This window comes from Sipha flava, unplaced genomic scaffold (assembly GCF_003268045.1).
Source record: "Sipha flava isolate LNK unplaced genomic scaffold, YSA_version1 538_pilon_pilon, whole genome shotgun sequence".
Lineage (NCBI taxonomy): Eukaryota > Metazoa > Arthropoda > Insecta > Hemiptera > Aphididae > Sipha > Sipha flava.
Window position 1 is genome coordinate 1 of NW_020273519.1, and position 10,851 is coordinate 10,851.

The following is a 10,851-nucleotide window of genomic DNA, read 5'->3' on the forward strand; positions in this document are numbered from 1 at the left end:
ATCTGAACTTCTCAACCATCCACAATGGTGGGGAGGACCTGAGTTCTTATATGATGAACACACCAGCTGGCCCAAAACCCATTCCATACCTGCCGAAAACACAAGCCAACCAGAGTCCCGACTCACGGTCGCATTAACAGCAACAAAGACAGACGACATTTTCGACCGTCTGTTCGAATGGTATTCATCGTTAACCAAGATCGTGAGAATAATTGGATACTGTTTTAGATTAAAGCAACACTATCAAGCAACAACAACTTTAAACCCTACGGAACAACATAAGGCTCTAGATGCCATCATCAAAGCAGTCCAGTGGTCCGCATTTAACGACGACATACGCCTACTGACAGCAAATAAGCCATGTAGCACTCAACTACGGAGACTAAGCCCATTTCTGGATGCATCTGGTATTCTTCGAGTTGGTGGACGAATTCAACATGCATCAATCCCGTATGAACAAAAACATCCTGCCTTGGTTCCGAAGAGGCATCCATTTACGTCAATACTGATTCACCACTACCACAAGGAAAACTGCCATCCAGGCTCAACCACATTGCAACGACTCATTCAACAACGGTTCTGGATAATCTCAGCACGTCAAGTTATTAGGTCCCATCTTCGTTTATGCATTCCATGCTATCGTGTGCGTCCAAAGCACATCCAACCGACAATGGGAAACCTCCCAGTTTGTCGTCTACAGCAGATTAAACCATTCCACGCAACTGGAGTAGACTATGCAGGCCCTATACCCTTAAAGGAAAGAAGAACACGAAACGCACCGGTCAGTCATGCTTATATCTGTCTGTTTGTGTGCATGAGTACGAAAGCACTTCATCTCGAAGTCGCGTCCACTTTATCGACCGAAACCTTCCTTATGGCATTCACCCGTTTCGCTGCTCGCCGAGGACCCATCCAGGCAATATATAGTGATTGTGGTACCAACTTTGTGGGAGCATCTCGACTGTTCAAATCAGTTCCTGAGTACCAAAACGCTATAACCAATCATCTCTCTACACAGCAAATTCAATAGCACTTCAATCCACCATCAGCCCCTCACTTTGGAGGTTTATGGGAAGCAGGTGTCAAGTCCGTAAAACAATTATTGTACCGATCCATAGGTAACCACCGACTGACCAGCGAAGAACTAAGTACCTGTCTAACGCGCATCGAAGCAACTCTAAATTCCAGACCGTTGAGTGCGATGAGCAACGATCCCGCTGATTTCAACGCACTAACGCCAAACCATTTCCTGACCCTCGAACCCAGCACGACTATTCCAGATCCAGATTTGTCAACCCTTCCAATATCTAAGATGCAGCGATGGCGGCTCCTCCGAGATATTCATCAACATTTCTGGAGTCAGTGGAAAAGTGACTTTATCAATACTTTGCAACAACGCGTGAAATGGACAAAGGACAATGGAGCTTTGCATCAAGATGATCTAGTTCTCATTAAGGAACCAACCAGCTCCCTTCAATGGAGACTTGGCCGCATCGTTCAACTTCACCCAGGTAACGACGGTATCAACCGTGTTGCCACCGTCAAAACAACCTCGGGAACTTTCAAACGTCCTGCCATCAAGCTCTGTTCACTTCCACAGAATTAAAGGCGGAAGCCTTTAAGGTGGGCAGTATGTTTCCATGAATATATATAAATTATTAATTATCTCCATTATTTAATATATAGATATTATTATATCCATTATTTAAATTTATCATTATCTGTACAACCCAAATATTTATCAACCTCATTAAAATTGTTAATAATTATCCATCTTATCTTTGTCCAGCTTTGTACATCGTTCGACCGGTCGTAACGACTGCTTTATCCATCGCCTGCGAGTACGCCGTTGCCACCTCGCGATGGGTATAAAAGGGCAAAGCACAGGTCGAACCGATACCATTCAATGCCTTTTCGGCGCCGCAGCAAGACCTACCCAGGCAGACTTGCACGGCTCGAAAGGCAGTCTCCCTCCCGGACTCAACGTGCGGTATATATCCAATCCATGGTGTAATAGTCAGAGTTATTCCGGCATTGTATCCGATTGATATATAAAAGACCTCCATAATACAATAGTCGAAGTAATTCTGGCATTGTATTGTCTATACCACACGCTTGAGTCCCATTAAGTTATTAGTAAAACCATACCGTTTTTTTTTTTTTTTTTTTTTTTTTCCGAATAACTTTTCAATCAATAAAAAGGTACTTTTTTTCCGATATCAACCGTGTCTTTTAGTTATTTCAACCCAAACCATAAAACCAATCGTTCTACGAACCTCAGGTGTCAACACATACTAACGGCATAAAAAGAAAAAGCACTCCTAACCACATTGGATACAACAACATTTTCCGAAATCAATTTATAATCCCAACCAGCATAACCAGGAAACAAATACCTTCCATACACAAAACCTTCACCCACATGTGCACAAAGTTTAAAATCCACTCATCTGTTAAAATAAAATAACATTCCCAAAATTTCCACCTTGGCTTTGGAAAACCCACATAAATACCAAATTAACCAAGTATAATAAGCATGAAACAAATTTGATAATTATCACGTCCCACTTCAAAGAAATCATCCAGAATAAATACTCCAATTTTTCGCAAATTTACACCGACGCATCTAAATCTCATCACGGAACTGGTTTTGCAATCATCAAAGAAGAAACCGAAATTCTATATTAGCTTCCTCCGGAGAGCAGAATTTTTACAGCAGAAAACTATGCCATCTTAGAAGCTATCAAATCAACAAACCTAACACCCTCTAATAACAATATTTTAATTGTAAGTGACTCTTTTAGTGCTCTCCTAGCTCTCCTAAACCCCTTCTCGACAAATGAAATAACCTAGAATATCCAACCAAACTATATTCAACAAAAAAAAAAAAATATAGAATTATGTGGGTTCCCTCACACACCGGCATTGCCGGTAACGAGATGGCCGATAAGTTAGTAGACAAAGCAGCTAAAACCATCTTACATCCAACAATCACTGACATACCGAATAACGACATAAATATTTCCATTAGAAACAAAATAAATATGACATGGCAAAGTAACTGAGATTCTGTTCCGCTTTCCAACAAATTAAAAAAAATCAAAAAATCCAGTCAAAAGTGGCACCATCTCCATAATTTAAACAGACGACAAGAAGTCACTCTAGCCAGAGTTAGAATTGGACATTCTTTTCTGACCCATTCTTTCTTAATCAGAAAAGATCCACCACCCATATGTAATCAATGGCAAGAAGACCTAACCATCCGACACATCATCCTAGACTGCTCAGACCTCCAAAACATTCTAAATACCTTATCGATACCCAACAATTTAGAAGAAGCTCTTCGTGAAGACAACACCATAAAAATCTTAAATTTCCTTACACAAATTAACATTGTAAACAATCTTTAACCAATATGTATTCTGTATTCATAGCCTAAGACTATTGTAACCTTTGAAATGTAATTATTAATGTAACTCACACAACGCAACATGTACACAAGACTAATAACCTCAGATGTTGAAGCCTTTTTTTTTTCTTTCTTTTTTTTCTTCCCATAAAAAAAAAAAAAAAATTGAAAATTTTGATGGTGTAAATAAACATTTAAATATTAAAATTCCTCCAATCGGAAGTACTCCTATGAACTATAGACTTAATTGTAATCATCCGATAGATTTTTCATTTGAAAACAGTTTAGCAAATGCAATTGGGTTTCAGAAAATAAAATACCAATATTTTCAAGGAGATCATTCATATCATAAATCAGATAAAATAATTTATAAAGCAAAAAATGTTAATTCTATAAAAGTCATGTGTAATATAATTAAAGATTTATTCGATAATGGTTAGCTATCACATTCAATATATGAATTTTTCCCTCGCAAAAAGACAGGAACTAAAATAATTGAATCACCAATTAATTTAAAATATTTTAAACTTAAGACAGCAGTCATTAAAAAAATAAAATTTGAATTAGTTGATCACGAAAACAATCCTATTATTTCTAAATGTGAAATAACAGTCATATTAGATATTATACCTTAAAACAGTGAAATGGATGAATCGATTACGGTAAGTATGTCAGGTGAAATCACATCTTTATTATCAACTTATTTTCCAGCAATAAATGTACACGAAAACTCAGAAATCGCACTATTATGTTTACATACATATACATAATATGTTTTCGAATGTGAATGAGACAAATAACAATTTTCGAATTATTATACGACAACGAAATTTAGATATTAAACTTTCTTTCGGCTGTTACGAGATTGAAGATATTACTCAATATATTTGTAACCAAATTCATGAAGATAATGAACGTATTAATACTATAGAAAGACACAACAAAATGTATAATGATCTTATAGATTTTACCATGAAAACTAATATCCAGGGACGAACTGGGATTAAAAATGTCACCGGAATTTAGAATTAGAGGGGCCACATCTATATACTTATCGATTGCATATAAAAAATTTTATTAAAATATTAAATAGAACTCATTTTTTACATTCTGCAGATTTTTAAAAATTATAACATACAACACATAACTTATTTGACAAATTATTCCTTATCACTTATTAGCTAATTTATTATAAAAGCATCTTAAAATTAAAACAAAAATCTTTTTTTTAAATGTTCACTAGTTATAGCTAAGTAATTAATAATTTCATCATTATTAAGTTTAGCTAATATATATTTTTCACACGACATGAGTATAAATGCTTCTAAATTAGTTTGGCTTAAAGAATTTCTCAATCAATTTAATATATACTTCAGAGTAGAAAAATTTCTTTCACGGGTTACTTGTGAAGAAGATAAACTTAAAATGAACTAAGTACAACTTATTATATGCTTTTGAATAAAGGTTATAAGTATGTAATATATTATGTACACATATCATACAGTTCTTACAGCTGCAAATACTTTTTAAAAAACCTTGTTCTTTTTTTTGAATCATCTTTTTTTTTTATTTATTTATTTAAACGCCATTTTTTCAGCAATTACAAAGATAATAGATTACAGTAGAGTGTTTTTTGTACAATGATTTGATATAATAATGTGTTTACAATAATTTAATGATGATAATTAGGAAAGAAGCGGAGTGAGTTTAGGTAATTATTAAAAGTTTGAACTGGAGATTTATTGATATTGGTTGTTAGAACGGAAGTTGAGTTAAGAGGAGTTGAGGAAGCGTAGAATTCTATGAATAGGGTAATTATGATTGTAATTTGTGAGGTGTGTTGGTATAAAGAATAAGGAGTGTGAGCGGGTTGGATAAAGAGGGACACGAAACTAATAGTTGACAAAAGATCAGAAAGACGAGAAACAAGGGAAGGAACATTTAGAGTTGAGCTAATAGAAGTGTAATCATGTTGAGGATGAGGTATTTTTAGTAAGAAAGCAACATATGCTAAAAAACGATTTTGGACTCTATCAAGTCGGAGTTGGTTTTTGGCCAGATATTGATACCACACAACAATTCCGTACTCAAGGATGGATCGAACCAACGTGAAGTAAAGAACACGAAGACAAGGTATAGATGTAAAATTAGTTGTGTTGCGTTTTATAAAGCCTAATACTTTCAGTGCTTTACCAATGGTAATTTTTATATAGTTCTGAAAGGAGAGAGAAGGAGTTAGATGGAACCCAAGATCTTTAACAGCAAAACACGTTCTAACATAGTGTCACTCAAGAGATAGGAGTGGAAGATAGGCTGACGTTTCCTACTAAATGTCATGATATGACACTTGTTAATATTGAGTGTCAGTCCTACAGCTTGAGTCCATGTATTGAAGGAGTTTAGATGTGACTGCGATTTAAGGCAGTCAGAAAGAGAGGAGATTTTAAGAAATATCTTGATATCATCTGCGAATAATAAGACTTAAGTGAAAGGGAGGAAAGTCTTTACCGAATTTATAAAGAGAATGAAGAGGAGTGGACTGAGATGACCTCCTTGTGGTACTCCTGAAGGAATGTGAGTCAGTTCGGAGGGAGTACCATGAACTTTAACAAATTGCCTTCTGTTACTCAGATACGATTGAAGCCATGATAATAAAGGATTGCCGATTCCAAGTTTTTTGAGCTGATAAATTAGTCGAGCACGATCAACAGTGTCAAAGGCTTTTCTGGGGCCTGTGAACACAACATTCACTTGGCAACCCTGTTCAAAGCTATCAAAGATGTAGGTCATAAAAACAAGGCTACTAGTGACAGTTTATTTACCCTGTCGAAAGCCATGTTGGTCATCAATTATGATATGGTTTAAATTACTTTTAGTACAATGATATACAATTGATTCGAAAAGTTTGGCAATATGAGGAAGAATAGAAATAGTTCTATAGTTGGAAACAAGGGAAGGATCACCTGACTTAAAAACAGGTGTAACTGAGGAAGTTTTCCATATGTCAGGGAAGACACCCTCATCTAAAGAATGTCTAAAGAGATTAAATAGGTGGAAAACTATAGACTCACGGTATTTATAAAGTAGTCTTGCAGAAATTCCATCTGGGCCATTTGAAAAGTTGTTTTTTAAGTTGGACAAAGCGGTATACATATCATCAATATTAAAGTAGCAATTAGAAGGAAGAGCATAAGAGTATGTATTATAAATGGATACATGAGTGGAAGGAGGAGGAAGGGAGTTATAAACAGAAGAAAAATACTTTGAGAAAAGGGCTGCAGAATCTAGCGGTGTATATGCAGATTCACTGTTTAGGTGAACAGTGCACGGTATAGAAGCTGAGAAGTTAAGTGTTCTCTAAAAAATTTCCAAAAGATGGCTGGTTTGTGAAGGAGCATTTCTTCAGTGTTTTTGATGTAGGTTTGATAATCAATCTTTGACAAACGTTTGCATTTAGCTCTAAGTTCAGAAAAGGCATTAAAATCTATACGTAACTTTGTGCGTTTAAAGGTGGTATAAGCACGTTTCTTTTCCGAAATAAGGTTTTTAAGAGTATTAAAAGTATTATCTGAATCATTATCACTTTTCTAAAAAAAAGTTATTCACAAAGGTATAATACATATTTGTCAAGTCAATAAATTAATTATATAGTTATATAAAAATGTTGTGCCTTTTTTAAATATTCATCATTTAATGATAATTTTAAGGTATCCCACTTCTGCGCAAAATCTTTCAGTTGAGAACATAATTCTAATGACGTCAGGAATGGGTTAAATTTTTCCAAGTAACTTGATAAACGCTCTAATGGTTCTGCGCTTAAATATTGAACTTCTTCAAATCTAGAAGGGTGTAAACATGCTAAATCGGCCATATATTTTTAAGAAATGTTAAAACGTTTTTCCAAATTAGAAATATCTATGTCGAATACTACGTTATAAACTTCAATTTCAAATTTGTTTTTTGAACTATTATTAAATAGTAATTGTTGTCCGATTTCTCTATCCAGCTGTTTTACTTCTCTTAACCTAGTCACTGGAAAATCATCTTCTACACGAATTTGCGAATTTTTATTTTCCAATTTTTTATTCACACATTTAATAAATTCATTAGTTACTTCGTAAGTACTTTGATAGTCACGTGCAAATTTTTTAGATTTTCATTAGTTTTTAAACAAATAATTGTCCTTTTAAAAACTTAGTAGTTAATAGGCAACCGATAAATTTACAGGCATGGTGGTAGTAATATTAATACATATTTTACAGTTGATTTAAAAGTAAAATTAAGAGAAAAAGAATATATTCAAAATTTTGTAATTGTTGATAATCATTGCTAAAGATATTGCTTAAGTGTTCGATCCCTTATATCTTATGCAGCGATTGTGGACTTCAGGCGTTTCTTGGGATGAACCTATTCCAACTGATATTGGTGTGGCATGGTCTCGATTTCAATCTGAATTGCATTTAATCGAAAATATTTCTATTCCTCGTCGACTTACCCATGACAACATTGTCTGTGTCCAACTACATGCATTTTCTGATAGCTCAGAAAGAGGGTATGCTGCAGCGATTTATCTTCGTATCGAAACTGTCAATTTAATACATTGTCAACTCATAACGGGCAAATCAAAGGTTGCACCGCTGAAACGTTCCACAATTCCACGCCTTGAGCTTTGCGGATCTGTTCTTACTGCAAGACTTTTACACTTAGTTGTAAAAACATCTATACGGATCGATTAGAGGTGGATGAGATACACGCGTGGACAGATTCGACCACGGCGTTAACATGGATTCGTTCGTCACCTCATCGTTGGGCCACCTTTGTCGCCAATCGGACGAGCCAGATCCAAGACTTAAACCTACCTTCAATTTGGCGTCACGTTCCTACTCAGGAGAACCCAGTAGACTGCGCTTCTTGTGGCTTGTTTCCTTCAGACCTTGTTAAACATCCACTATGGTGGAACGTTCTTTCGTTTTTAAGGCTACCATCTAAACACTGGCCACTTGCTCCTATTGCTCAGCAAGAAGTTGACGATTGTATTCATTCAGAAGAAAAAAAACCTGTTGTACTTCTTGTTGCTATAAAATTATCAATATTAAATTTACTCGATCGTTTTTCTTCTCTCATCAAAATTTGTCGTATTGTATCTTCTTGTCTTCGATTCACCCAATCACGCTCATTAGTTGCACAAACACAAATCATCAACGCTGAAGAGATTTCTCGTGCACTTTGTGCACTTGTGTATTGTGTCCAACTGAGTTCCTTTTCCGATGAGATAGCACTACTCCAGAAGGGTTTATCCTGTTCCAAGTCTATTCGTCAACTAGATCCATTCATTGACGAGAATGGTATTGTCAGAGTGGGCGGTAGACTTGATAACGCTGACATTCCATATGCTCATAAGCACCCAATGTTGTTGCCTTCAAGACATCGTTTGACAGACTTGATTATTGACCATCATCATTTGCGTTTGAAACATCCAGGTTTAAATACACTTCAAGCCAATTTAAAACAAGAGTTTTGGATACTATCGTTTCGAAAAGCCATTCATTCTCGCTTACGGCAATGCGTTCCATATTTTCGTACACGACCAAAGAGCGTACAACCGAAAATGGCAAGTCTTCCAACCTATCGTGTACAATAAATCAAACCCTTTTCCAGTTCTGACGTTGATTATGCAGGTCCTATACTGTTAAAAGGTCCTCGAGAACGTTCAAATGCTGGTACAATGGCTTATATCTGCTTATTCGTTTGTACTGCGACGAAGGCTTACCATTTGGAATTAAGTTTAACTCTGTCCACTGAAACTTTTCTTCTAGCGTTTACTCGTTTTGTAGCACGCCGAGATCCGATCAAGGAAATTCACAGCGATTGTGGGACAAATTTTGTCGGTGCGTCAAAATTATTAAAGCCATTGGAAGAGTTAATTCATTCGTCATCTTTTCAACAACGCGTTCAAACACATTTAGCTGCCAGTCAAATTAGTTGGCATTTCAATCCGCCATCGTCACCTCATTTTGGAGGATTATGGGAGGCCGGAGTGAAGTCTGATTAATTGATTCTTCGAACAATAGGCAGTCATCGTTTGACGTTTGAAGAAATGGCTACTTTGTTGACCCAAATTGAGGCAACTTTAAACTCACGTCCTTTATGCCCATTGAGTGACGATCCCACTGATTTCGAAGCTCTTACACCAAGTCACTTCCTCACCCAAGAGCCATCGACTTCACTTCCCGAACCGAAACTGGAAAATGTACCTTTGTCCAAATTGCAACGCTGGCGACTGACAACAGATATTCATCGACATTTCTGGGTGAGATGGAAAAACGAATATCTATCGACATTGCAAAGTCGCTCAAAATGGTTTACCACACAGGACAATTTGGAAAAAGGTGCACTGGTATTGATAAGAGAAGCCTCACACCCTTTACAGTAGAAACTTGGCAGGATCCGCACTCTACATCCTGGATCAGATGGAGTCGTTCGTGTTGCAACTGTAGACACCATGGCTGGCAGTCTAACCCGTCCAGCAGTCAAATTATGTCCATTACCAACGTCTTGAAGGAGTCCCTTCAAAGTGGGCGGTGATGTTCGCTCCAATATGCGTGATCTTATTATTATCATTATTATTATTCTAATTAGCGCGGTGGCGACTCACTCTCCTTATCTGTTTCCCTCTTCCGGCTCCCCAACTGTATATGTGAATTTTAATTACCTGTTTATATTCTTCTTCTTATTATTATTCGTATGTTAGTTTGAAAATTGTAATCTGTCTTTTTTCTATTTATTTTTGTTCTTCGGCCAACGCCCTTTTCTTTGGTCTTTTTCTTTGTCTTCGTTGTTCGTTCGTCGGTTGCGATTGTTGCACCACATTTTTATTGAAAAAATACCTTTTGTTGTTCGTCGTTAGCTAAACGTTATTATTTTTTCTATTTTTTCGATATTGCCATTGTGGCATACTTATAATTATTATAATTCGGAGCCCGCTAGTGAAACGGCACGTGTGTTATTATTCTTTTTATTATAATTAGTATTCTGTGATTATTATTGAAAATAAAAAAGCATCTGTCAGTTACCAGCAATAAAGATTTCCACTACCAATTCAGCGTTTTGTGAGTTTTATTTTATTCAAATATTGTTCTGTGTCACCATCCTTGTTGTGTCAGTACATTCGTCGTCGTTTGGTTCATTGTAAGTACTCTGGGCAACTACGTTTGACTTGTTGCCATACGTAAATCCGCCAGCACCCGGTGTGGTGTGTGTGAGGCCGTCCAGATCGTCAAGTACTTCTAGTCAACATCGTCACCAGTTCACCATAGTTACCTGTCGTAATTTTAAGTAGTCTGTAAGTTGTGTCCTGAATGTTTAGCTGTTAATTATTGTCCGATTTTTTGTGAGCTCGGTGGTCATTGCACCAGACCGATTCGACCACAGAGACCTCCCCC

The 10,851-nt window shown here is 36.3% G+C and overlaps 2 protein-coding genes across 2 annotated transcripts; both read left to right on the forward strand.

Moving 5' to 3' along the window:
* Positions 1-228: 228 nt before the first annotated feature.
* Positions 229-1,030, forward strand: LOC112690972 (the record flags this gene model as incomplete). The annotated part of the gene is made up of 1 exon (XM_025565077.1): positions 229-1,030. A coding segment is annotated over one exon (802 nt), but the record flags the coding sequence as incomplete, so codon positions are not given.
* A 6,746-nt stretch (positions 1,031-7,776) lies between these two features.
* On the forward strand, positions 7,777-9,461 carry LOC112690970. Its single transcript, XM_025565076.1, has 3 exons — positions 7,777-7,961; positions 8,117-8,968; positions 9,068-9,461. Exons 1-3 carry the CDS (start codon positions 7,777-7,779, stop codon positions 9,459-9,461), a joined length of 1,431 nt encoding a protein of 476 aa, XP_025420861.1.
* Positions 9,462-10,851: the final 1,390 nt, after the last annotated feature.

Coding starts and splice junctions, on each gene's coding strand:
- LOC112690970 (XM_025565076.1), top strand. CDS start 7,777: ATGCAGCGATTGTGGACTTCAGGCGTTTCTTGGGATGAACCTATTCCA. Junction 7,962..8,116: donor TCTGATAGCTCAGAAAGAGG/GTATGCTGCAGC, acceptor TTTTACACTTAG/TTGTAAAAACATCTATACGG. Junction 8,969..9,067: donor GCCATTCATTCTCGCTTACG/GCAATGCGTTCC, acceptor ACCCTTTTCCAG/TTCTGACGTTGATTATGCAG.